Here is a 25311-nt window from a genome sequence, read left to right on the forward strand (position 1 = left end):
TCAGTAAGGTTCTGAGCTAAAATTAGCTTTAAAAGCGAAAACAGAACTTTTTTAAACTGCTATCATTTCTGATAAAAAGACCGCAGGAGCCTTCCGAAATCCGGAAACGCTCACGCTGCCGTTCAAAATAATCCGAATTTAGTCCACCTGTCGGAGCAGCGCACAATTTGCGCCTTAACTATGCATCTACGAGTAATCCCCACTCACTCTAGCATAAAACCCACTTGGAAAACGGCAAGATAGTTGAATTGGTATCATCAACTAATCGACTTTTGTCTTACTGTAAAGGACCTTCAGCCACGTGACAAAAGGGTTTTCTGTAGTCCCTATCGTACAGTATGAATCATACAATATGAGGAAATTTTGGAAGTATACGCTAAGCACTAGAATCGATTATTCAAATCTGCTCGCAATCACGTGGGGCCTATGTACAAATACACTGGGTGCGGCGATATTCCTTATCAGGATTCTATCGCGGTTGGCTGGATCAGACGGGTGGGGTCACCTGCTGTGGCCTCCTATCGTGGGCAGAAACCGATAACATTCCCAGCAAAGTAAAAACTAGAAGAGTTTTTCTTTTTGTTATTTCTTCTTTATCCAGTGGGAAGAGGGTGCCACTTTTCAAGAAAATATTTGTGCTGATAAAATTCTGGACACTTGGGTCCAGAAAAAAGCTGAAATATTGCATGTTCCGAAAATTTAATTTTTTGACAAAAAAATCGAGAAGCCGCTTGCGGCTTCGAGCGACAAAAACATTAAAGCCGCGCGAAGCGGGGCTTTGTCTTTCTTTACTCGAAGCCGCAAGCGGCTTCTCGACTTTTTCTAGTCTAGAAAATCTCTTGATTTTGATTCTGAAAAGACCGGATTTTGCACAGTTCGAGTACGAAGTGGTAAAAGGAGAGGAATGAAATCGAATACGCTTTGAGATGGCGTAACAGCCGATTATCAAATTGTCCCTGGCTCAATTCAACAATTCACGTTGAGGAAAATTTCTCATTCCTCGTATTCAGGAGGCTACGAGCTTAACATCGACTGCTGGATAGAACCGGACGAAGAAATTGATCCGGATGAGCCGCCTAGATACAGGAAAATCTTCAACAGTCGAAAACACCCAAGCGGTCGCTTCAATCTCCCATGGAACGGAAACTCCTATCGTCTTTGTTTTTCAAATCATTTCAGGAAAAGTATAGAACACCGAGTTATACAACAAGAATGTCGATTTGCTAATAAGCCATCTTTCTTTTTGGATAAGCTAGTTTTCGGTTGCATTAGCTGCGGCGCAAAAATGCCGCTGTTAGAAATTTCACATGCCTTCTAAGACATTAGGCAGCTCCATTTTCTTTCTGGGCGGAGTTTGGAGAAATATTCAAAAATCAATGCTTAAAAAAAGTTCAACAAGCAAAGCAGTTTATTTTTCAGTCGAAACAACGCACGAAGCTCTCCCAAAAGAAGGTGAGACCGCAAGATATTGTCCTCGGACGTGGAGTTCATTCCAAAGCAAAAAATGGCTTCCTCAGATAAATATTTTTTTCGGATAGTTATTGACCGGAAGCCACCACAATTTATTCAAAATATTGATAAAATGCCTCTTTGATATTTACTTTTTTGGGGACCCAGGTCAAAAGGTAGTAGGGGGATATCATTCGAGCTGCCCTAACCCAAAACCTAACCCAGGGGCTATGAACCCCGGGACCCCCAACTAAGGCCTTAACCAGGGGACTTCACCCCCCGGACCCCCTTAACCCGATAACGAGAGCGGGAGCACTAAGTGCTCCCAGAGCTAGTTGTTGCATTGTGATTTTCTTCAATTTCGAAGATAATCCAGAAATTCAAAAAAACTTAGATTCTAGCCCCTATTCCTCACTTAGTTTGACTTTAAGAAATCTTCATACTCTTTATTCAATCCCTATTTTTTACAAAAAAGGAGGAAATTTTTGGAAATTCGTCTCGAGAACTCAATGTTACATAACATTCATCAAGAGAGCGCGCGTTCTTTTCGCGTTTTTCCTCACAAAAATGAGTTCTCAGGAGTTCTAGACCGAGCATTTTTAAAAAATCCGACGAAAGCGCCGTCTTACAGACCAAGAAAACAAGCAGTTTTGCCCTCTTTTTGCTTAAAATTGTTCTAGATGGCCCGGGTGCACTAACTGCTCCCGCTCTCGTTATCGTATAATTTCAAACTCGCGTTATCGGGTTAAGAGTTCCCAGTACCTAACCCTAACCCTAACCACTACCCAGATTCTAGAGATATTACTAATATCATATTAGATGTCTCGAATCATAGCCTCGAATGAAATCCCCTCTCTAGGGGTCGAAAATGTGATGGTAGAGCTCACCCGAAGTGAGAATTCAGTCTATCCGCTAAAAACGATCGCGGATGCATTCAACTTGAATTCTTCTAATTTTAACCCGACGAAGATTAACTAGTTAGCATTGAGAAGAGAATAACAACGAATTCTACGTGGGTCCTCTACTTGTTTCTCACTTTGAGAATTCCTGGGATATCCTTAAGGATAACACAGTTTAGATTAAGTTCCGCACTTCATATCATAAACTGCACTTGGGCTTTGTTTGTACAAAATTGCAAGAACTAAACTTCGCCCGTGTTTTCAGCATTTACAGTACAACGGAAGCCGTCTGCTAGGAAAATGGCTCAATCAAATAATTTAGAGAAAATTGATATCAATTAAATAATGTGGACTAGGAAAACAGTTTTCTGTTTGATGCAAAATTGTGGAATGCTTCAACTCAGCCCTTTTTTCTCAATAGAACTGCAATAATATTAGAAAACATGTTTCCAGCAAATTCATCTATTCGATAAAGTCACGTTTTGACTATTGTATCGTTTCGGAATAAAACTAACAGAGATTTTTAATGCTTTCAATTGAGTTTATTCTTTATTTTCTCGAGCTATCATCGAGTTTTCATCCCTCTTTAGATCAGTCCTCAGAAGAACTCTTCGCCGGAGCCTCTGAAAATTTGGATTATTCGATTCGTCTTTTAAAATATATTGCTGCGACAACACAGCAAGGTATTATTTAATCAGTTAATTTTTTTATTAATTTTTTTTCTTATAATGAAATGAGCATAAAATAAGTTATCGCTATGAACGAGAAGCCGCTTGCGGCTTCGAAAAATAAATAACCAAAGCCGCGCGATGCGCGGCTTCTTCTTTATTTTGCTCGAAGCCGCAAGCGGCTTCTCGATTTTTGCCGTAAATATTTTGCTGGGTAATATTCTTGGTAGTTACTTATGAGCTCATAAGTATTTAACGAGAGCTCATTTAGAAAATAGAAGAAGCAATATTTGTACATTTGTTTCTAAGCCGATTTTTGTGCTTCGTTTGAAATTGTGTTTTCTTCGTAGACGGCGGAGTTATTGCAGCTGCTGGTGGGCGGATCCAGTTTTGGAGCTCTTGTTTTACAATCGTACTTATAGGATTTGGGTTTTTCAGAAGGTTCTTGTCACTAGAACTGCGTGGTCAAAGATCAGAGTGAGAAACTTGTTGTGCAATGTGCTTAATCAATATCGTTAATGTCAATGTAAAATCATTTTTATTCATTCTTAAATGTCTCTATCAAATCAGAAAATGACGATATTATGGTTTCCGAAAAGTTTTCGACAAAAAGATCGTTCTTTTTCACGGAATCGTGCTTGAAATCAAGGAAGACTCTTGAATTCAAATTCTTTTAATGAAAACCTGAAAAAGTCACTGCCGGACTTCAAACCTATGCCATCAAGAGCAACTTCGTCAATTTTGATCGAAGAGGATCATCTGCCTGAAAGTTCAATTTCGTTGTTGAAATACAAATAACAAAGAGAATACCACCTAAAGGCGAAAGTCCAATGCCTTGAATACAATGACTCAACCGTTGAGTCTCAACGAGTTTTTATATACAAAAGAGAGGTGTAGCATCATTTGCGTTCAACAACCGCGCTATTTGCTTTCTAGAGTTTAACGACCGTTGTCCTATTTATAAAGTTATTTTGCGTACAAAAGGAGAGAGAGATTTGTGAATGAGTTGCGGGTGCCTTTTTGGTAGTTGCATCAGGTAAGAGACTCGTCTAAAACTTCAGAACTTTTCAATTTATTTTTGAGGGCAATCTGCTGCTGCGGCAACAAATCCTGTCGGGATGAAGTAGGGATCGAGTTTTTCATGAATGCTGAAGATGTATCCGTTTCTCATGCGGCCATTATTGAACTTCACAGCCCACTTGATCGGACGACGATTTCTCAAGCTTGGGAGAAGGCGAAAATGAAGAATCCATTCTTGCATGCGAAATGGGTCGCCGGATTTATTAAGAAAAGGCTTGTCATTTTAAGAATAATAAGTTTTTTAAAAGGCGATTATAATTTCTGACTGTCTCCACGGTATTCAGCAAAAGCCATTCATTGATGCAGATTTAACTTCAGATATATCGAAAACGTTAATTATAAATTTAAAGTTATTTTTAAATTTTTATAGTGCCTGAAACAACAACAAGCTCACTAGAGAACGTCCCAGTCAACAAATCGTTGCCGAAATTCATCAAATGCTCAGAAAGCTCCTTCGAAGAAGAATTCCAGAAGACAGTTCAGAACAAAGTCCAGTTCTCAGAATTAATCGTTTGTGATGCAGGCCTGACCATCCAAATCATCGGTAAGTAACGACTTTTGGAACCAAGCTTTGTTTATCAAATTTAGTCGTTACCCCTCATTCCCTTGCTGATGGAACATCAATGATGCTCATTCTCCACGACATTTTGACATTCTACGAAAAACCTCATTTGTCGCAGCCTCTTGTCACCGAATATCCAACTGCAGCACAATATCTTTCGCCGAAACTCGACCCAAAGAAAGTCGAAGAGTTCAAGAAGAGAGTCACCGCCGAAAAGGGAGCTTATCGAAATGTAGTTCCTCACACTCCCTTCAAAAACAAGCGCCCCAAGCATGTTCCAACAAAAGTCACGTTGGGAAAAGGAACTCCAGAGGCGAGCAAAAAGCTTCTGGCCTTTTGTCGAAAAAATGGGATAACGATTGGCACTTATCTCTTTGCAGCATTTTCTTTTATCAACTCAAAAATAACAGTTAGTCCATTTTTCAACAAAAAATATATTCAAAATCCAAGAAATCGCACAGCAAAGACCTGAGATTCGGAGTCGACTACAATCTTCGCGACCGATTCCCGAAGAAACTCGGCAACACTACTGTAGCCTGTTACATCAGCGAAAACGCATATCAGCCGAACGCGGAGTTAGAAGAGACACTTGTTCAAGTAGCGACTCGAGCAAAGAGAGATATAAACGAAGCGATAGAAAATCAAGAGCCTTTTATGCTCAAAGTTTTGATCGGGATGTTTATCAAAGATGAGAAGGGATTTCTTCCGCCGGAGCAAAATTATACAAGTATGAATTTTCATTCGAAACAAGAGCTAAATCAAATTAAGATTCAAGCGTGAATTTCTCAAATGTAGGAAGATACAAGTTCGATACGAAATACGAGTTTGGCGAAATCCGGGAAATGTACTGCTCCGGATTCAGCTGGGAACTCTACGAGTACACTTTTCTCTTTCAGGTTGACTCTTGTTTTGTCTTCAAAATCATCATTTTTTTTCATAGACAACCGATCGATTATGTTTAACGATAACACACATGGATAAAGAGCTTTACAATGAGACTGCAAAGCAATATGTCGACGGATTCCTGGAGCTGACAGAAAATCCCGAAAAATATGAGTTTGAAACTCTGAGATCTTACGCAAATCTTTGAAATTATGTGCAACCTTTTATACCAAACACAACACAAACAAATAAATCTGACAATCAAAAATGAGAAGAAGTTCTCACGAAAAGAACTGTATTTCCACGTTTTATTTTTCGTCAAAGGAGACTTGCGATGATCCGGAAAACGACAATTTTTTCTGCTGAACGGACTTACAAATAGTTATTTCCGCGGACAAGATGTTAAAATATCTACCGTATTAGTAATGAAACGGTATTACATAAATGCATAAGTACAAACATGATAATCCGGCATGTCGGGCAGACTTGATGCATTCCACTGGAACAATTCCCCCGCTTCAAGCTGGACATGTTGAACCGTTGAGACCAAGTATTTTCGTTTTGAGTTCCGAAAAGTTAACCGGAAAACGTTGGAGATGATCTTATTCGCAGGATTAGCTGCTGTAGACTTTTTTTCTATTTTAAAGAGTTCATGCCTGAAATGAGCGTATTTATTTCTCTGAAGAATATAATTCCAATCTTTATTTTGATGGAGGGGATGAACGCTGATCCGGGTTAATTAATTGTGTTTATTTCTTCCGTACTTTCCGATTACAAAGATCTCAAAGAGGGAATGCTTGTAGTATGTTTTTCACGTAAACATGGAGTTGCATCTTTAAGATGCTGCTCCGAACGGTTGCTTTTTCATTTTCGATTTTTCAGCTTTTTGAATTTTGCAGGAAAAATAGAGAAACCATCAAAGTTGAGAGAAAGGTTTTGGTTATAAAAAAGAGAAGAAATGAAGATATTCAATTTCTTGTCGGCTTCAATTTCTGCCTCAATATACAGAAGTAAGTTTTTTCAACAATTTTTAATAAAGAAATCGCTATCATCGTATTCAGCTCGAGAAGAACCCCTCCCATCTCAAAAATCTGGCCAAGACTTCTCCCTCTTCGTTGAGTCACGTGACCAGTGCCCTGATACAGAAACGACCTTTTGCAAAGATGGAAGCTCGAGGGCTTGTGCGGAATGGAAGTGTGAAAATGGTGTTGCAGAATTTTCTAGTTGCACCGCTGTCGTTAAAGACTTTCTTGACTCAATGACTGAAGAATTTTACAGGAAGAGGTTTATCTAGCACGTTTAGTGTTTAATTAAAAAGTGTTAAGTGAAATTTTTTTTATGAGCCTTGATAAGAACGTGCAGTTGCCACACGAATGTAGGACCATTCAATGTCTTTACCGGGTGTAAGTGGAAAGAGCAAGATAGTCTTTCAACATCGACAACGACATCAACAACCCTTTCAACCACAACATCGACGACTTCAACAATAGCATCAGATACGACGACGAAAACATCGTCAATAGAAGCAGAAAGAATGCTCTTTGACATTGAGCTCCTTGGGAGTCATAAAAAAATGAGGAAGAGCTTGAAGAATTGGAATATGAAGAAGAACAGGAATATGATGAATATGAAGAAGAATATGCAAATGCTCTATTGAATCGTCCTCGAGCCTATCCGATCTCGAGCATACGAAAGCAAAGAAAATTGGGAGGAGGAATGGGTAAGACAATCACAAGAGAAGGTAAAATTTCAACTCGAATTCTAAGATGATAACCAATTTTTTTTTAGACGGGAAATATATTCATGCTTTCGAAATGATGCAGAGCATACAGCGGATGATGTTCGAAGAAGGCCTCTTTTCAATTTAGGCTTGAAAATTGAACTGCAACTATTTATTTCATCTCCTGCATGTAAATTTTGCTTATAGTCTAATAAAATAACAGTGGTTTACAGTCGGTACACTTAACCATGATACCAGACTGATATGATCTCCAACAAGCAATTTTATTAACCGTTTTACACAACCAGAGGATAATAAACAGAAAGAGTAGTAGAACATTCGAACTCATAAAAATAAAAAAGAAGTATTTTCCGATAAAAGGAGGTGAAGAACTTTTAAGTTTTTTTTCTATCGTTTTTTCGTCGCTGATTTCAGTTCAGTCGAATCCAAACTTTTGCGAAGTATTTTGAACTAGAAAGAGGTTTAAAGAAATGGGCGGATACAATCATGCTACCGGTAGTTTATGACTGTAGCATCTTCATCCACGCATCGCTGAGATTGAAGCTCGATTTTGTCATTTTTGATTCTTGCTCTCGATGCGGCGGTTTCATTCAACTGCTCATATTGAAGAATCGCCAGCTGACTTGGTATCTTCTCCGAGTTGCTACCTCGGCAGGCGGCAGAGAGAAACTGTTGCTTCATTTCCTGGTTCTCGAGTTTGAGAGAATCAATCGACCAGATCATCCAGTCGCCTTCGATCTTCCATTTCCCAACTAAAATCTCTCTGTTAGAGGACATAGTAGAGAAATTTGAAACCTGTGTTAGAAATGAACCAAGTGTCGGTAGAATATCTCGCGCAGTTGGTAGGCATTGGCAGATGAATGGTCACATTTTTAAGCGATGCTTGAACCTCGTCAAAATGCATCGAGCAGGCGATTGAGAAGTTCTTTGGACTCAATGTGTAATCGACTTTCAGCGAGACTAGTTATAGTTATGAGCGATTTGTGGATCAATTGATGCTTACTTGGAAGGTTAAATGAGTCGACAGCAGTGTTAAAACGTAAAATCTCCATGCGAGCGGTATTAACAGGGCATATTTTGATAGTGCGGGTTTCTTCGTAGCTGTATTTTTCGTCTTCTGGAGGTATCGCAAGAGGATGAATCCTTCGATAAAATGTCAAGAAAGAAAGCCAACAAAAAAGATAAACTAACCTAAGATTGAAAGGATTAATTTCGGTCTCTTCCAGCTCGTTGCTGTCCTCATTGATTGAGTGTTGATTCAATTCGAAGGTAGCAGAGTCGACAGAAAATGCGAGAACCTCGATCGCAGTTTCTAGGGAGGAGTTGGGAGCGCAAATTTCCATATCTTCGTTGATTTCGCAGCTGATTTCATCGAAAACATCAACGATTAGGCGACAAACTGGGCTTGCAAGGATTTCGACGTCTTCGGACGCCTAGAAAACTGATAAGGAAGGAAATGAAGGGATATTTTACCAGTTCGGAGGATTTGATAGTTTTTGATAAAAGCGAAGCGAAAGAGTGGGCAACGATGTAGTCTTTCAAGCCAACTTTTAGAATTTGATTGACCTTGGTCGCGTATTTTTCGTACACAGCAGTTGAGGATTCAAAATCAGAATAATTCTTCGCTGAACCGATTCCAACTAGTTTCTTTGCCTTGTAAAATGTCCTAAATTCTCTGTAAGAAAAGAAACATAAAGAATTTTTACCGAAGAAGCTTGACAACGTAAATGGGCATCGAGGTATCCTGACTTTGCTCGACTTGAATGGCACTGACGTTTTGATTCGCGTGGATGTCGATTTCTTCCAACAATCGTCCATCATCAGAAAATATCAAAACAGTTTTGTCAGGGATGGAAATTTGAACAGGAACCCACTGTCGAGCCTTTATTCTCGGTTTTCTCGATCGTTTCAACTAAAAATTTGAAATCTTGATTGAGTTTGATTCTTTCATAGATACTCTACCTTGACAAAGCCGCTGAAACTAGTCGTTCGCGCCTGATCCATAAGCACATCGACATTCATTTCGTTTTCGTTGTCATCAAGCGAGTTGAGCAAATAATCAACTCCGCAGTTTTCAGGTCCACTAGAATGAAGCGTGTCGTTAGTTGAACCCTTGGAGCAGGGAGTAGGTGTTCCTGGGCTGATTCTTTCCGCTGATCCGCCCATATGCGAGGAGCTGGATAAATGCGGAAGATGAAGACTCTTCGGTCTTGGCCTCACTGATGCGCAATTGGCGGAATTTACTTCCATCGGCACTTCTGGCTCGAACTGCGCTAGGTTGTTCGTCGAGCCGTACTCAGTTACAGTCTCTTCGTCGCCTTCTGTAGATAAAGGCTCTGTAGAAAGATCCAAGTCGGCGACTTCGAAGTCCGATCCATCGCTTGAAAATGCGTCTTGCGGCGCTTCGTCCTCTTCCTTTTCTGGCTGAGGAAAAACGTCAGATTCGGAAATCGAAAAATTTGCGAATCCACACGTTGATTTATTTGGAAGAAGAAGACTTGATCCGTCTTCGGATGTTTCTGAGCCTTCCTTTTCCAGATCGCTCCAGCCGTAGCTCATTGATTGATTCATCTTTTGCAAGTTCGAACTTTGCGATTTTGCCGATTCAGATAGGGACGATTCAAAAGTGACTGAAGTTGAGATAGGTCTACTCGTGATCGAGAAAGGGTTGTCAGTGTTTGATAGATTCACTGGAACGCGGTTGACTTCGTCGGCCGGGAAGATTTGCTCTCCAACAGAGATTTGACGGACAGGAGGGGCTTTTTTCTGGTTATTTTGGGCAAAAGCCGGTCGTTTTCGATCTTTTCTCGAGTTCTGCCGGCGGGAAAGAGAAGGTGGAGGGCCTGGGAGAACTGGAACGGGAGAATCTCGCGACGAGGTTGAAGAATGCTTGAGTTGGCGGGCAGGGATCGGCGGAGGAGGGTTATTCACTTCAAAAACAGGTAATTCGGGGTCATTCTCTTCAGCTGCTATTTCTTGGGCAAAACATTTTGGGTCTTCAAGAGGCGAATTGGAGCTCAATAAGGGTTCTTCGTAAGGAGAGTTGGCGAGCAAAGCAGGACATTGGAATCCACTAGTATCAACTCCAGATTCTTCCGTTGTTTCTTGTAAATTAGGTCCGGACGAAGGGAAGAGCTCGGGGAAATCGACGGCCGAGGTGGAATCATCGTCACAGTCGAGCTGGCCATAGCCGCGGCGCTTGAGGAATGGCCGGGAAGACGAGCTCTTCTTGTTGTTGGAATGTCTGAAGAAGACAGCGTTATCAAAGACGTCAGTTGCTGATCATAAATCTTTATCATTACGTGAAGAGAGATTTTCCTATTTTGGGTTCAATAAAATTATTTTATACTGACATATTTGGTGTTTTGATTGATAAAGGCTTTTACTAAAAGTCATACCTATTGAAGGAGTAAAAACTACTCGTCTCTACTAACGGATGCACTCTTTGCAAAAACATCAAATTCTCTGTAAAACTCAATCCAAAGTCCCAAAAGATAAGCTTTTTTGTTCTCTCTCTTTCTAGCAAACTGTTTAGTCTCTAACTCTGACAAACTCAATTTGAAAGACAAAGAAAATCGTGAGTTTCAAAGTTTCTACTGTTGACTTAAGAGTATCGAAGAGAATAAAATCGTTGAGCGTTTCGCCTTCCGCCGTAGCGCTCATGTGATCGTTAAAACCTCACCCAGGTTCTTTTGGGTCAAGTGAGAGTATCCAAATACTCAGAATAACACCGAAATAAGAATAAAATCAGACGAGCGCGGGCGTTTTTGACCTATTTACGGAATGGGAACTTTTTTCGTGTAATTAATTTTTAAAAAAATTGTTGAGACTAACCTTGAGTGCGATCCACTATTGTTTCTTGTTCGTTTGAAGAAGGAATTTCTCGCTGAAACTTCCAAAGGAGCAGCTTCCATCGTAATTTCTTCGTCTTTTCTTTCTTCTAAAAATTTTCTTCAATAAATTTCGCGAGCAATTTTTCGAGAATCGAGATCAGCCCAGTCTATCCGATTTCCATTCATCGTCTGAAAAGAAGATGCCGCGTTTTACTAGCTTTTAAAACTGATCTATAAGCACGGATTTATTTAAATAAAATAAAGAAATAAAAAAATGAAGGCAGTTTTTTTTCAATTATGAAGAACAAGAGCTTTCTATTAAGAATTCAATACTCATCGTTTTTTGCTCCGTTTTGCTCTTAAATTTCCCTTCACAGGTCTTCGCTTTTCCTGTCTGAAAGTTATACAAGTCTTGTCACAGTATTTGATCAAGAACTGCTCGTCAACTTGAATGTTTGCATCCACACAGTGGGATTCCAGCTCTCTCAATCCGATCACGTCATAAGTGATCACGCGCTTGTGAAGAAAGGGCAGCGAAGTAATCATTTTTGTCACTTGCTTCATTTTGTTCAATTCAGCTTGTTCCTCGCTGATCTCCTCAAAGGCCGACGCTGCTTGATTTCCGGACTCCTCATCGACCGAATTGTCTGAATGAATTTTTAAATAGCCTGTCAGGGTGCTTTTTATTCTAATAATGAGCTTTTATGAGCTTATTCAAAAAGACACAAGAATGTACTCTAAAAAGCTTGATCTTTTCCCTGAACGATCAGTTCAGAGAGAAATTTACCTGAGCTCTGATCTCGATCTTGCGTCATAAACTTCACTACTTTTCTATTTATCTTCTCTTTTGCAGGAAAAGTCACTCGCTGCCCGCTCTGCGGACCCATCTGATGAAGCTTTTGGTAGATAAATATTTCCTTCAATTTTCCAATCATCGCTGTCTTTGACAATTTTGATTTCATTCCGTACTTTTCGCATTCTTTGATCAACTCTTCTTTTGGCATCTTTTGGTACTTCGCCGTCGCTTCTTCTAAGGCCTGTTTTTGAGCCGAGGAAGGGATGAAAACTGGGGCTTTTGGAGCTTCGGCTAGAGAAGAATTCAGGGACAGGGACTTTCTGAATAGAGATCGTGCCGGTTTTGTTTTTGAAGGTTGTTTCTTTGGCATTTCTTCGGGAGTTTTTTCAAGCTGCTTTTTCTGAAAAGATTTGTTGAGCACAAATTCTATATTATAAATACCTTTGGCTTAACAGGAGTAGTAGGAGCAGAGTTCGGAAAGCTTTTGTCGAGAATATCACTCAATCCTAGGTCGAAAGCATCTTCGCCTCCTCCCAGTCTCTCCTGGCAAAATGAAATCTTCTCATTGAAGCCAGACAGCCGCGTGTGATCCAATTTCGGCGGATCACTGAGATCGTGGGGATGAGCCATTGATGTCTCGCCGTCGTCGTCGCTCGAGAGAATAATCGGGAGCAAATCGGGCGATTTCCGAGACGTTCGTTTCGCAGGGGCTGGATTCTCCGAATTCGATGGTGCCATGGGATCCCAATGGAAGGAGCAGTTCTGCTGCGACTGGGAGTAGAAATCTGGCGCTTCGACGTTGAAACCTTGATTGTAATCGAACTCGTCATATTCTGGAACCGGCGGTGGGTCAAACTCACCGAAAACAGGCGAGTCGTCAGGAACAGATTGAGCTGCTTGAGGACTAGGAGGATCTATCTCAATAGAAAATGGAGCGGTTCCCCCAAAAGAAGGAGGAGAAGGGGCTGGGTTAGGACTTTCTTTCGGCAGTTCTTGGGAAGAATGATCATCGAAAAGTGTGCCAGAATGACAGGAAGAGTTTACAAAAGAATCTTCGAGCTCGTTATTTTCTTCAACTTTCTCGATCGCTGGAGGTTTATCTGGAGTTTTACGGACTTTCGAAAGTGAAGGGTGCTTTTGAATCCATGGAGGGGTCTTTTCAATCTCTTCCTCTTCTTCCTGCTCTCCATCTTCTGTCAGATCCAACCCTAGCCCTGCGAATGATTCTTGAGGCTTTTCTAAAGATCTTCTTATTTCCCGATTGGTCTGAATAATCATCGACGGCTCCCCACTTTCGTCAAGAAAATGTGATTTATCTTGCTCATCCGCCTGTTTTTCGTCTTCAGAAGAAATAAGAATCGGAGAAGGGGAGTCTTTTCTTGTCTTTACTACGCCATCTTTCAGCTTGGCGAGGCGCGATTTTTCTGTATTCCTATCGAAAGTGATTATTGGCGAGATGAAATTTCCATTCATCATGAAGGAAGTTTCGGGCCTGTCTTGACTCTGCGTCTCGGGAATCTGCGATGTTGAACTAAAAACAAGGTTAAAAGGAAGGGCCAAAAAGAAGAAATTACTACCTGATGTTTGAAGAGTTGGACTTCTGGGCTGGGGTCGGCGGTCCATCTTTCAAATATGGGTAAGATGGGAAAGATGGGTGATGGGAAAGATGGGTAAGATGGGTAAACCCATCTTTCCATAACCCATCTTTTGATTCTGAAAGATGGGAAAGATGGGTCTCCCGAAAGATGGGTAAGATGGGTTCAAATGATGGGAAAGATGGGTTCGAATGATGGGTAAGATGGGTTTCACTCAGTTTGAAGATCAGATTTCTATCTAGTTTTCTAAACCTGATGTACAGTAGTTTCTCAAAATAATTGAGCTGAGCTTAGTTAACCCCGGAACGCATGGCCATTTTTGCCAATTTCTGACCATTTTTTTACCGAATATTGTCGCGATTTGGGCATAAAGAGAATAAAAATCCGGGTTTATACCGGGTATATTATAACCGGACTCTAAGCTTTCCCTAACCCATCTTTTATTTGAAAGATGGGTCGCCGACCCCAGCTTCTGGGATGATGTGACAAATTTGGGCATGTGGCTTTGTGAAGGCAATGGCAGGTTGGTAAGCTGATTCTTTTCTGTTAATCTTTCCTGGGCTGGGGGAGATGGGGCTGCTTCTAGCGTTGATTCTTCACGCTCTTCATTGTTTTCTTGAAAGGTATTCTGAGACTGGGAGAAACGATCATGGGGCGAGTAAATCGCATCGTGAAGATTTTTCAGTTCCCCGAATGTTAGTCGCTTCGTATCAGCACTCTTCAGCTGTGGACAACGGACTTGAATCCAAAACGAGTGAAATCGAATCTTTTTCCCGCACTTTGAATATTTCACTAGGTCGCCATTTCGGAGCGCATCTTCTTTGAGCTCAAGAATGGTTTCTTCTACGGGGCGGATTTGAAATTCCGTTTGGGTCTCCTCCAGTTGGCGTTGAATAACCGAGCTCGCTGTTGTTGGAGGATCCTCGTCCTCTTCATTCTTGTCTCTTGAATTTTTTCTATCGGGCGATTTCCAGCCGCCAAGAGGTCGAGCAGCGAGAGATGAAGATGGAATGCTGGAAATGATGGTCTTTTCATGATGCTTCTTTGCGATTTTCGAACTGTTTCCGAGAACTTCTGAAGACTTTCGTTTCTTGACAGCTTTTCTAGCTTCGTTTTTCGTCAGATTGCGCGGTTTGAGAGGACTTCTAACTGAAGGCAGAGGACGATCCCGTGTTCTCGTTATAATTGGAGATTCTTCGATTTCGTCGATGTTTTCGGTTGAAAAATCTTGGATATTCGATTCTAGGGGATTATCTGGAATCGACCCATCGGAAAAATCATCAGGAAGGGGAGGTAATTCTGGCGATGGAAGACGAACATCATTGTTCTCTTGAATAATCGGCTCCGGAATTTGATTGTCCGGAAGATTAGAATTTTCGGGAAGAGGTAGATCTGGAGATTGTTCGTTTTCTGTTGGAAAAACTTCTTCATCGATATTTGCAAGATTTTCTTCGTCGCAGAAGTTCTCCTGATTTTCTTGATCATCATCGACCTTCATGTATTCCGGCGATTGCTCCATTGATTTTTTAAAAACCCTTATTTTCGCGAAACCTTTGAATATGTCATTATTCACCACCAAATTCGGATTTTCAAAGGTTTCAAGAGAATAGTCCGTTTCATCCCCACTTTCGCCACTTTTTCTTTTCGGCGATGAAATCAGCGCAAATTGGTGTTTCTTTATCGTAATTTCTTTCTTTGCTTGTTTTTGCGCTTCTTTCGATGAACAGGGAATTTCTGAACTTTCCTCATCCTCTTTGGTCTCGCTGAGGTCGACAAAATATGGGGAAGGAATGGGTGGTTCTTTTGATTTACGGGCTCGTTTTCGAGTTGGAGTTTTTGACTTTTTCTTTGTCGGTTTCTTAGTTTCTTTCTTTGGAACTTCTAGTTGCATGTCTTCTTCATCGGATGTGTAGTTTCGCTCGTTTGCCACAAGGTCGAAGGTTTGCGTATCGCTCATCTAAAAAGGGGATGAAATGGAGCGCCTTATGGGCCATAAGTTATGGCTCAATTACTTTTGCTTTATTCGTGCACTTCATGATATGTGCCTGTCTTTGCTCCAGTGATCCTCTGATATCTTTTCTGCAGATGTGACATTGTCTACTCGTTGAGGCTTCTTTTTCATTATTCTCTGATGCTCGTTTTTTCTTCCTATCAGACAGTTTCTTTGTCAATTTCGTCGGAGAGGGTTCTGGCGTCTTTTCACGACTGGAATTCAACTGAGGATTCGGGGAATTTGAAGATAAGTTGATGCTACTGTCAGGCGGTAGATGGATTGATTGAAGGGATGACTGCGTCTTACTGTAAATTTGAAAGTGATTTCTGTATAAAAAAAGGCTTGAAACTCACCCAATGCAGCCAAATTCATGCTCATCCTGCTCCTTGACCGATCGAACGTCTAATTTTCTATTGCAAAACTGGCAAAATCGCACCATTTCATCGATTTTTCTCTTTTTCACATTCTTTCTATCATTTATGACCGTTTCTCTAAAAAACCCGTTCTAGAGACAAAATATCATCGCCTCCGAAAAAAGTTCATTTTGAATGATTCATCCTGGGAGTCTCGGAGAAAAAGTGGAGACGGCGCGCTGGGAAAATCGATTTGGAGGACTTTTTTGCTGGAAGACGGAGGTGTTGCTGGAAGAAAAGTTTTTTTGATACTGTATTTATTTTTCGATTGTACAGATGGGCAATATTCACAGTTTATATAGAAAAAGTCTACTATTGGTATTGAACTATTGGAGAATAAGGAAGAAGTCGAAATACTGGAAGATTCTACCGCTAAACTCGTTTAACGAGTTAGCAGCATAACTTATGCTGCTAAATAACTGTATGTTGGCTTTTGTTCGGATCGACAACTGCAATTAAAAATGGTTTTGCTTATTATTGAGATCCGTTCCTGTCATTTTGGTAAACTTTGGAAATGGGAGATAAATATCTTGAGAAAGAGTTTCTTTTCGTTTTGTATCTTTGCCGGATAATTTTTTGATTTTGCCGCATGTATTTGAGCCTCAATTTGAACGCCTTGAAATTGATGTTATTTCTCGTAATAATGAATAGTTCTGAAGCTCACATCGACCATCGTCTTTGGCGAGCCACTTTTAGAATCCAAAAGGGTGTAACAAGCAACGATCCATTCCACGATCAGGAATAAAAAGCCAAGTATTAAGGATCCCCAGACGAGTAAAAACAATCCCTTCAGGTTGTCGAATGTCAATTTGTTTGACTCAGTCACGGCGGTATTTGCTTCCTCGTCGTTTTGATTGCATTTTGGGGGAGTATCGAGTCCGTCTTGCTTGATCCACTTTTCGTAGAGCTGGTTGATCTCGAGGTTTTCTCGCATTCGGAGGACTCCGACTTGAATTCATTAAAAAAAACATGAACAAGAAGGGGTGCAGAGTCCAACGGGAAAATTACCTGAAAAGAGATTCGTCAAATTAGAGTTCTTCTTGAATCCAAGTCCAAAGCCAAACTTCCCAACCAGTCTTCCTGAGAAGAAAGAGTCTTGACCTTTTCTCCTCCCTTCAAAATTTAATGAAAGACTCCTCCTTTCCTTGTGACAGACGTAAATCACACGGTTCATGGGTCGAAATAATGTGCTCGAGCAAAATATGATCCATTAGCGCGGCGGAACATATAAATTTCTTAAAAGGAAAGCGTGTTTAAATTTCTCATGCGCGGTGCCTGAAATGAACGCGTAGTTTTCTTCCCGAGCTCGTTTTAACCCCTCTGATGTGTCTTCCACGGTCCAGCGATCAGCTTCTAAAGATCATAGTCAGAAATGGCTCCTTCCTCTCTTCCTTGATTCCAGCAAGGTCATTTGCGAAAGGCTTCCAGCGGTCTCTTCGTGGTCCTTTTTTGGTTATTTTGGACCTCATTTTTTGTTCAATGCTGAGCCAAAAAAGGTTCATTATTAAGCCTCAATGCGCATTTTGAAATGCTTTCGATTGTGACCTCTTTCGATATAATGTAAAATGTGGTATGTAATTGATTTGTTCCAAATACGGTTCTTATCCGTGGAAGGTTCTCTTTTCAGACAGTCATTTTTTTCGCAAAAATCGAGGTCAGATAGCGGTGTTTTTATGCAAATGTAAAGCCATGCCTAGCCTCAAAAATAATCAAGTCTATTTGATACCCAAATTTTGACCTAATTATTCTTTGAGAGTGATTTTGGTTATATTTTTGAATAACATAAAAATATGACCTATATTTTCGAGCAAAGCATGATTTACTCAAAACAGAAGCCTTCCAGGTAAAGTTCTTCCCATGCACTCACCCTTGACGTCGTGGCATATGTTCCTCAGTATTTGATCAGTCGAGTGGCAGAAGTACCTTTCGGTGGCTGAATGCGCGACAAAACCATATCTAGTAGACCAGTATTATTTCGACAGCTTTATCAATAGGCCTACTTAAATCCACGGGATGATCGAGCGGCTCGGAGGTTCGCAAAAGTGTCTAATGGGACTTGTTGCTTTCGAACTGAAATAGACAATGCTTTTTCCTTTGAAGGAATCGAAGGAAACCTGTAAGAAATGTGACTAGATTGGCGGTGTAGCTAGCAACAATCGTTACTCCAGCAGCGTACCATAAAATCGCAGTTATTCGAGAGCTTAAAAAAGAGGCTGATTGACTGCAGTATTTTACTGTGAAAATGACCTATACAAAAAGGCGATCTTATTTGACGTCATTTGATTACCCAAATAAAGCTCCAAATTAGACTTTTTTCAGCTTAAATTCAAAAGGGTTCAATCTCACAAAAAAGAACATATTTACCCCAGGAGGGTAATATCGGCGAATATTCGAGAAGCCACGTCAATTAAAATCAAGTTTATAGAAGAAAATGGGATATTCAATTTGCCATGAAAAATTCACGTTGGAGACAACGAGGAATACAGGAAATGAGGAGACGAAAAAAGGTCGTCATTTTTAATTGAAAAATATAATAACAAAGAATGGATAATTGACAGACGGACGATGAGCTACCTTGGCGCGCGGGGGACGGTCTCGGGGCTTTGCCAAAATAATCCAGCCCAACCCCAGAAAAGTGCGTTTGAAAGACTCATGGCTGCACGCGAATCTTGAAGATCCTTCGACGATAATCCGGACTCAGGAGGGTTCGCGCTAATTGCCCATATTTATTCCGCTCATATTTCCAACAATGTGAAAGATGGACTGGCTAAGACCCGGCCCTGAACTGCTGCTAAAATTCTATCGTCTGTATTCGTCGCTATTTGGTCGTGATGACGAGCCACTGGCTTGTAGAAATCCCTGTAAAAGCCGTACGGAGAAATCTGAACAGTTTTTATTCAATGAAAAGAGTTGTTAACTTACAAAATTGCTTATAAACATGAACATGGAGACCAAAATCACTGTGAAGAAAATATACAACCATAATCGGGTATCGAAGGGTTCCAAAAAGGCCCAGGTATTGAATGATTCTTGCTTCAATGTAACAAAACTGAAGCCAGTTTCTATCAATTGGGTCATTTTTCCATAAAAAAAATTTTTTTGATAAAAAGGAGATTTTTATGATTGCAAAAAATTGACCGTGACCTAAATATGCGACAGAGAAGTCCATCATTCTTGAAGTTTCGGAAGTGATTGGCACATCAGCTTTTGTTAAATAATTTTTAATAAGAGGGATGAGAAGATTTACGTTACCAAGCAATAAATCGGCGCGTCCTTGATTTAGCGTCTCCACTAGCGCTGGTAGCGTATCGTTCCCATGAGTCTAGTAATTTACAGTAAACGAGGCGGTAATCGAGCCTTATTAGCGGTTAATGGAGTTGTCTTGCGTCCAAGTTGAACTGTGATCAAGTGTCTGCAGTTGGAATCAAGAGCCTTACGTTGTATTCGGGATCGTTACTGTCGACCCAATTTATTGAAAAGTTTTCCTTTCGCGCCAGGGACTTGATTAGCTCCACGCACATCCCTTCATAACTCTTCTCGCCGGTAGCGTCATCGATGGAAATATCGACGAAGGGTTCGTGATCGACGGTGATGATGCGGATTGTTTGGCCTCGTAATGATTCTCCATTTGCGTCCTGAAATATTGATTGAAGAAGTTTAGCTGGAATATTCCGGGATAAGAGCTTTTCGTTGGTTGTTAGAACTGAAAGTAACAAGTCTAATTTTAAAGAAAAAATCAGACCCAATTTAGAAATTAAAGGATTGAGCAAAATTATTTTGAATCGATGTCAGACGAACAAGGAAAATAAGAATTAATCTATTGGGTGACCTACAATGTCAGATGATTGCGTTTTATGCTCCGTCTTTTCTGTCCACGCATTCCCTTAATCAGACCGTTAAATGGCTCATTCTCAGACTTGTTTTCCCTCTCGTTCAACAATAAAAGTGAAGACTTTTAGACAAGTTAACATGGTTAAGAATTAACAACTGACAAGGGCGAACCCTTCTTTTTTTAACTTGAACTTTTGCTACAATATTAACTTTTAATGAAAAAAAAACTAAAAGACATTTCTTTCAGATATTACAAGTGGCTAGTCACAGTGACACCCTTAATTCGTAACGCACAGTCTCAGAGAGGGTAAGTAGATATGCTACAGGTAGCTACAGTGAAACCTTTTCGAAACAAGAACGAAAAAACAAGCCATTTAAAGAGTCCCGAGTCAAGTTTCATCCCACTTCTCTGTGCTCGATGCCTCAAACTCGGAAATACAGCATATAAAAAGAATATTATTTAAATATTCAAAAGACGAATGTCATCGAGCTTTCTCATTTTTTCTCAATAAATTGACTTCTCGATTAAACTCGTCGATTTCATTTTTTGCCCCTTTTTCGATTTTTTTTTCTTTTGAATGAGTTCATTCATTTTCGCCTTGGATAATCCGCTTGTAAATTAGTGGCGAGTCGATCCGTCAATTATCCCCTTTTTTCAAGGAAATGCATAACACATCGAAAAAGTACAATTAATCAGGATAACCACAAGGTTCAACAAGTTCAAGGCTCGATCTCGTGGATCAAATTACAAGACCGCATAAATGGTAGACAACCATGTCTGCTAGACAAATTGCATCTAGCGATTTGCTTGTCTTTGAGTCAGGGTTTGAATTCATAATTCTTGAAGCCGTAATCTTGGCAAAATTCTGATGAATTTTTTGACAGTATTTTGGTCGACACTTTTGCTTGATTTTGTTCGCTGGCAAAAATTACATGAAGGTCAAATTTATGACAAACCATAATTATGAATAAATTGTGCGTTATATAATTTTTTATTTGTAGTTGATGATGATTACTGTTCATTTTCTTCTCAATACTTACACCGTTCTTCGAGAGTTGAGGATATCTCATATAAGAAGATATAATCATAAAATTCCAACTTACAAATGGCTTCATGAATTTTTCACGGTCTTCTTGGTAAAAAAGGTTCTCCTTCTTTGTCAACTCTTCATCTTGAGTTTCGTCATACCGTCAATTCTCTTTTTATCCGACGATTTCTGAAACGAATAACGAAGTGGGATTAAAAGAATCGCCAAAGATTTGCGACATTGTTCGATTCAAAAAAGATGACATATATCACGGCGCCGCGTAGCGGAGGGAGTAAATTTATGTATATATTCATATCCCGCATTGTTCTGAAAAGATAAACGCTTTGAATTGAGAGCTGGTGGGATTTTGTTCAATCTCCATTTCTTTTGATTCTTCTTTGAAAAAAAAGAAGGCATATACTAGGGTAAAAAATGTCTGCTATATAATTGAGCATTTAAATGGATTCCCCGGAGCTCTTAATTGTCTGCCTGTGATTTATTTATCGGACAAAAGTAGGTCTTCAAATTTAACTCACGAGACGGTATGTTCTAAGTGACTGCAACTTTACTTACCTTGTTTTTTTATCTTAAAAGCCATCAGCGATGGAAACATTGAGACCTGCCTAACCTTCAAGCATTTTCTAGCCGTAAAATTCTTAATAAATATCATCCGATTTAATTCACAATTTTACTGTTAATTTTTGAAAGGTCTGATCTTTTCAGGAGCTTGTGTTCTGAATCCAACTTTCATTAAAAATTCAACGATTTTTCTGTAGAGTGAGGGGATTCTAGGTTGAGCCACATGGCTATCGACACTTGATAGTTGGATGGAGCAGTATCGGTTTTTATCACAGTAGCTTTTATCGGAGGATTTCTGATCGGGGATTGTTTATTGTTTATTGAAGGTAAGGAGTAATGATATCTTCAAGGAACCATTCGTCAGTGAATGACATGTGGCCGTAGGGAGTTGTGAGGAAAACGAGTTTGTCGGCTTCGTCGAGGACTTTCAGACCGATCCAGTCTTCCTGTCTTATGGTCAATTTTTGTTAAAATCATAATGTTATGTTCAGCCGCTCCACACCCATGGCAGATAGTAATGACGCGCTTTTTTAAGGTGGCTGAAATTATTTCTCCCTCTTTTTCTTTATAATGACGATTTTCAATAACCCTGAACATTATACATATTTGTGATCAGAAGAAAAATCTAGAAACTTGACCGTTTTAGTTTTTCAAAAATTACTTCCGGTTTCGATTCTAGAGCCGGAAATAGACGAAATTTTTACGGAATGAATGCATTTGACCTACCAAATTGAAGCTTAGAACATATCCAGTCATTATTTATATGAATCGAGTCCAACCGCGGTTAAAAACCGCCGGTAAACGACCGGTAAGAATTGAAAATTTCTTTCTAAAGCATGCTTTTTTCAAAGTTTTACCGGTCAGTTTAACCGCGGTTGGGACTGTTTCTTCTAATAAATTGCTGATGAGATGATTGAGAATCTTCTGCGCATCAATTTGATATGTAACACTTTACTCTTACTCCTGAATTTCACCTACTTCCGGCTCTAGAGACAAAAAAGCGCGTAAATGGTTAGAAAGCTTTATCACTTTCCGCCAGAACTTGAAAGTGCATATTTTATTTTTCTCAAATAAATTATGGTTCTTATTTTTGCCATAAAATTTATTCCTTGACCGCTCCTTATAAATTGCTGATTCTCTAAGTGGCACAATATCTTCCGTCTTTCCCGAACCGTCAGCGTAGTACTCGAACCAGCTCGAATCCTTTGGCAAAACAGTCTTTTCTCGCTCAGCCTTTACCATCACAAATTTCTCGAGCTTGATCAAGTTTTCTTTGAAAGTCTCATTTTTCGCGATTCCTTCTCTGAAATAAGAAAATAAATACAGAATGTAGAAATGACTGTAGAATACCGAACATAATTGTTGACAGGCGCGATGAAAAGCGAGTTTCTTAGATGAAGGTCAAAGTTGATCGAGTCATGCCAGTACTGAGCCTGGACAAGATTTGCTTGGAAAAGGGATTTTTCGGGCATTATTTTCGCAACTTATTTTGATGAAAAAAAAACCCAAGCTTGGATGTTTGGCAAATAAGCAAGGTCCAAAAGATCTCTGAGGGTCTCGCAAACTTCCGGCAAAAATCCGTCAACATCGCAGCCAGGGAAGCCAAAAACTCCATGATGTTGGCCATGAATCGTCACCAAATTCTTCATGGGTGGTTCGGGACAAGTTTGGGCTACTCCTCTCAAGAACTGCGACCCCTGACTGAAACCAACGGCGTTATAGCAATCAGCAAGCTCTGGGTCGTTTTTGATGATGTTGCAGGCGTATTCGACTTGTTCCCAAATTGACATTCGGAATCCGTTGCTCGCATCTTCCGATCCGTTTTCGCCAATCATCAAGGAAAGAACGTACTGCCCGCCGTTGTTCGCAGCGATCATATTTTTTATACGAGTCATTCCTTAAACAATCTTCAATCTTTTTTAGGTTTTATACCAATTTACACATTGATAAGTATTTATACTGTTTCATACCGCTGCTATCTGCTCGATCGCCCATGCCATGCCACATGACAGAAGGATAAGCATTTGCCACTGCGAGAAAAATACTGAACAGTTTCATTTCGACCTGGTTTTCAAGTGGTATCGCCCGGGACATGACACGCTGTCTTGATTCCAGATGTAGTTTTCTCATGAAACACCCCTTTTTTGTTTTTAATATACTTATTTACTTAATTCCAAAACCTAAGTAAAATAATCAGTGCGTGAATATCTACAAAAAGATGCAGATAAACATCTTTTAGATGACAATCATGAATGATGACAATCTTAAGCACCTTGAAACGTAGATTTCATGGTCGCCAAAGTCGTAAAATCTCGGCGCAGTCATGAATAAGAACAGTGGCCAAAGCCAAAAATCGAAATCATTTTTATAAATTCAAAAACGAGAAGTTTGAGATGGGCATTTTGGGAATAATAGAGCCGGATCAATATTTGGCCCGATTTTCGAAAGAGAGCAAGCGCGATGAAAGCCTTCCCTACATCATGCACAAGCCAGATCGACTCTTGATCCATCTTCTCATCGCTGTTTATGCTCTTGCTTCGGCCGGAGCGGTGACAGTAGGATTGGATCTCTACAGAAAGAGTGGCCTTACATTCGTCAATCCAAAAGTCAACGGATCCAAAGTCTACGATACCGAGGAAGTTTCCGAGATGCTGGATTACTGCTGGTCGCATTTTAATCATATGGACGAAACTAGCGAGATCCATCAGTTGTGGCATTTTCGGTTGTTCCCGTACATGTTGGTCGTCGTAACGATAATGGTCTCAATCTCTCAGGAACGGTTTATTTGGCTTTTCGCTAAAAACATACCATGTCCGATCTTGAAAATTTTTCTATAAAACAAATTTCTTAAAACCCCGATAAGATCAGCTGGAGAGCAACAAACTTCGACGAAGCCATCCACGCATTGGACTACATCATCGACGGCTTGGAAGAATCCATCAAAGATGTCGTTCATCAAATGCAAGACGCGGTGAAAAACTCTCAAAAGTCAGCAACTGAAATCGATGGCTGCATTTCCCCGACGACAGAAATTTCCAGCGATGAGAATTCAGGGGCTTTTCTCGTCAAATCCACGTCGAAAGACACCTTCGATTCTCAGTCTTCAAGGCCCTTCAAAGAAGACAAGCAAACTTACGGCTCGTTCAAAGGGAAACGAAACAGTGAAAGTAATTATGTCACCTTTGACAAAGCCTACAGACAAGCAGCTGAAGATAACGACTGGAAGTTCTCGAATTTCAACAAAATTCTCCGAAAATATCACGGCCGAAGTCGTTTCCGAACAAAATTCGCGCTTCTCCGAGGACTAACTTTCCTCCTTGTTTTCTTCGCCAATTTCTTCATTTACTACCAGCTAATTGCGCCAGCTAGAAATCCTTCGACAATCTTTTGCCCGATTCCGTCCGAATTTTATGATATCCATGGAGTAGAGCGGGAAAATTTTGAATTTTCGAATACAGAGACTCGAGTATTGCTTGCTCTCGTGACCTTTTCCGTGAGCACAGCAGTTTTGGCTGGAGGAATCGTCATGTGGATGATGACACCTGCCTGGGATAATGGAGGAATCAAGCTTGTTGAGGTTCTGCCAGTCGTTACTGACGAAAAGGTACGCCTACCAACTTCAATTGAAATAACCCTCCTTAGATCAAAAGAATGCGACGCGGCCGATGGAACGATCTCATTTACCTCCTCTCCCTCGTCCATGTAAATCGTTTCCGATCCCTTCAACTTCGCCTGGCTTTCTACGTCCTCGCAGTTTCTGAGCAGCTTCCCCTAAAAGCTGATGATGACGAAGTTCTCTTTTCAGAACTCGAGTTGAGGAAGAAAAACTTCATCAAAGTTCTCATGGAACTGATGAACTGGCCGTCGGAAAAAGACGATGAAATTAGCGAAAAAATGTCTGCACTCGCAAATAATTTAAACTGATGCAAAAAACTCAAAATAAGAATAAACAATCGATAAAT

The 25311-nt window shown here is 40.2% G+C and overlaps 8 protein-coding genes and 1 long non-coding RNA gene across 9 annotated transcripts in view; 4 read left to right on the forward strand and 5 right to left on the reverse strand.

The window, feature by feature from the left end:
* Positions 1-1328: 1328 nt before the first annotated feature.
* On the forward strand, positions 1329-3438 carry LOC145705692 (uncharacterized). Its single transcript, XR_014134625.1, has 3 exons — positions 1329-1452; positions 2939-3031; positions 3367-3438. It is a non-coding gene; the product is annotated as an uncharacterized LOC145705692 (long non-coding RNA).
* A 988-nt stretch (positions 3439-4426) lies between these two features.
* On the forward strand, positions 4427-5794 carry LOC145703976 (uncharacterized). Its single transcript, XM_081781394.1, has 5 exons — positions 4427-4640; positions 4685-5067; positions 5109-5385; positions 5427-5554; positions 5599-5794. Exons 2-5 carry the CDS (start codon positions 4720-4722, stop codon positions 5746-5748), a joined length of 903 nt encoding a protein of 300 aa, XP_081637520.1. The 5' UTR covers positions 4427-4640; positions 4685-4719; the 3' UTR covers positions 5749-5794.
* A 1736-nt stretch (positions 5795-7530) lies between these two features.
* LOC145702480 (uncharacterized) lies at positions 7531-11322 on the reverse strand. Its single transcript, XM_081779712.1, has 9 exons — positions 11116-11322; positions 9244-10525; positions 8988-9193; positions 8755-8947; positions 8473-8714; positions 8285-8424; positions 8077-8241; positions 7775-8033; positions 7531-7731 (listed from the first exon to the last, which is right to left on the reverse strand). The coding sequence occupies exons 1-9, from the start codon at positions 11193-11195 to the stop codon at positions 7692-7694; spliced, it is 2607 nt and encodes an 868-aa protein (XP_081635838.1). The 5' UTR covers positions 11196-11322; the 3' UTR covers positions 7531-7691.
* A 19-nt stretch (positions 11323-11341) lies between these two features.
* Positions 11342-16054, reverse strand: LOC145702479 (uncharacterized). The gene is made up of 7 exons (XM_081779710.1): positions 15852-16054; positions 15518-15803; positions 13975-15462; positions 13488-13507; positions 12352-13441; positions 11902-12310; positions 11342-11761 (listed from the first exon to the last, which is right to left on the reverse strand). Exons 1-7 carry the CDS (start codon positions 15935-15937, stop codon positions 11448-11450), a joined length of 3693 nt encoding a protein of 1230 aa, XP_081635836.1. The 5' UTR covers positions 15938-16054; the 3' UTR covers positions 11342-11447.
* A 347-nt stretch (positions 16055-16401) lies between these two features.
* Positions 16402-18603, reverse strand: LOC145704468 (putative glutamate receptor). Its single transcript, XM_081781921.1, has 7 exons — positions 18486-18603; positions 18026-18111; positions 17912-17981; positions 17779-17867; positions 16920-17264; positions 16576-16859; positions 16402-16526 (listed from the first exon to the last, which is right to left on the reverse strand). The coding sequence occupies exons 1-5, from the start codon at positions 18563-18565 to the stop codon at positions 17122-17124; spliced, it is 468 nt and encodes a 155-aa protein (XP_081638047.1). The 5' UTR covers positions 18566-18603; the 3' UTR covers positions 16402-16526; positions 16576-16859; positions 16920-17121.
* A 43-nt stretch (positions 18604-18646) lies between these two features.
* LOC145701262 (glutamate receptor 1-like) lies at positions 18647-20961 on the reverse strand. The gene is made up of 6 exons (XM_081778486.1): positions 20847-20961; positions 19349-19546; positions 19164-19233; positions 19056-19115; positions 18834-18973; positions 18647-18793 (listed from the first exon to the last, which is right to left on the reverse strand). Exons 1-6 carry the CDS (start codon positions 20856-20858, stop codon positions 18647-18649), a joined length of 627 nt encoding a protein of 208 aa, XP_081634612.1. The 5' UTR covers positions 20859-20961.
* A 1032-nt stretch (positions 20962-21993) lies between these two features.
* Positions 21994-25311, forward strand: part of LOC145704694 (uncharacterized) — a 50175-nt gene continuing 46857 nt past the window's right edge. Inside the window, exon 1 of the mRNA XM_081782166.1 lies at positions 21994-21997. The gene's annotated coding sequence lies outside the window, so the exon portion shown is untranslated. The remainder of the gene's footprint in view (positions 21998-25311) is intronic.
* LOC145704944 (palmitoyl-protein thioesterase 1-like) lies at positions 22174-23416 on the reverse strand. The gene is made up of 4 exons (XM_081782402.1): positions 23320-23416; positions 22855-23246; positions 22700-22803; positions 22174-22652 (listed from the first exon to the last, which is right to left on the reverse strand). Exons 1-4 carry the CDS (start codon positions 23405-23407, stop codon positions 22307-22309), a joined length of 930 nt encoding a protein of 309 aa, XP_081638528.1. The 5' UTR covers positions 23408-23416; the 3' UTR covers positions 22174-22306.
* On the forward strand, positions 23669-25302 carry LOC145704692 (uncharacterized). The gene is made up of 3 exons (XM_081782164.1): positions 23669-24128; positions 24218-24953; positions 24992-25302. The coding sequence occupies exons 1-3, from the start codon at positions 23743-23745 to the stop codon at positions 25271-25273; spliced, it is 1404 nt and encodes a 467-aa protein (XP_081638290.1). The 5' UTR covers positions 23669-23742; the 3' UTR covers positions 25274-25302.

This window comes from Oikopleura dioica, chromosome PAR, assembly GCF_907165135.1.
Source record: "Oikopleura dioica chromosome PAR, OKI2018_I68_1.0, whole genome shotgun sequence".
NCBI classification, from domain to species: Eukaryota; Metazoa; Chordata; class Appendicularia; order Copelata; family Oikopleuridae; genus Oikopleura; species Oikopleura dioica.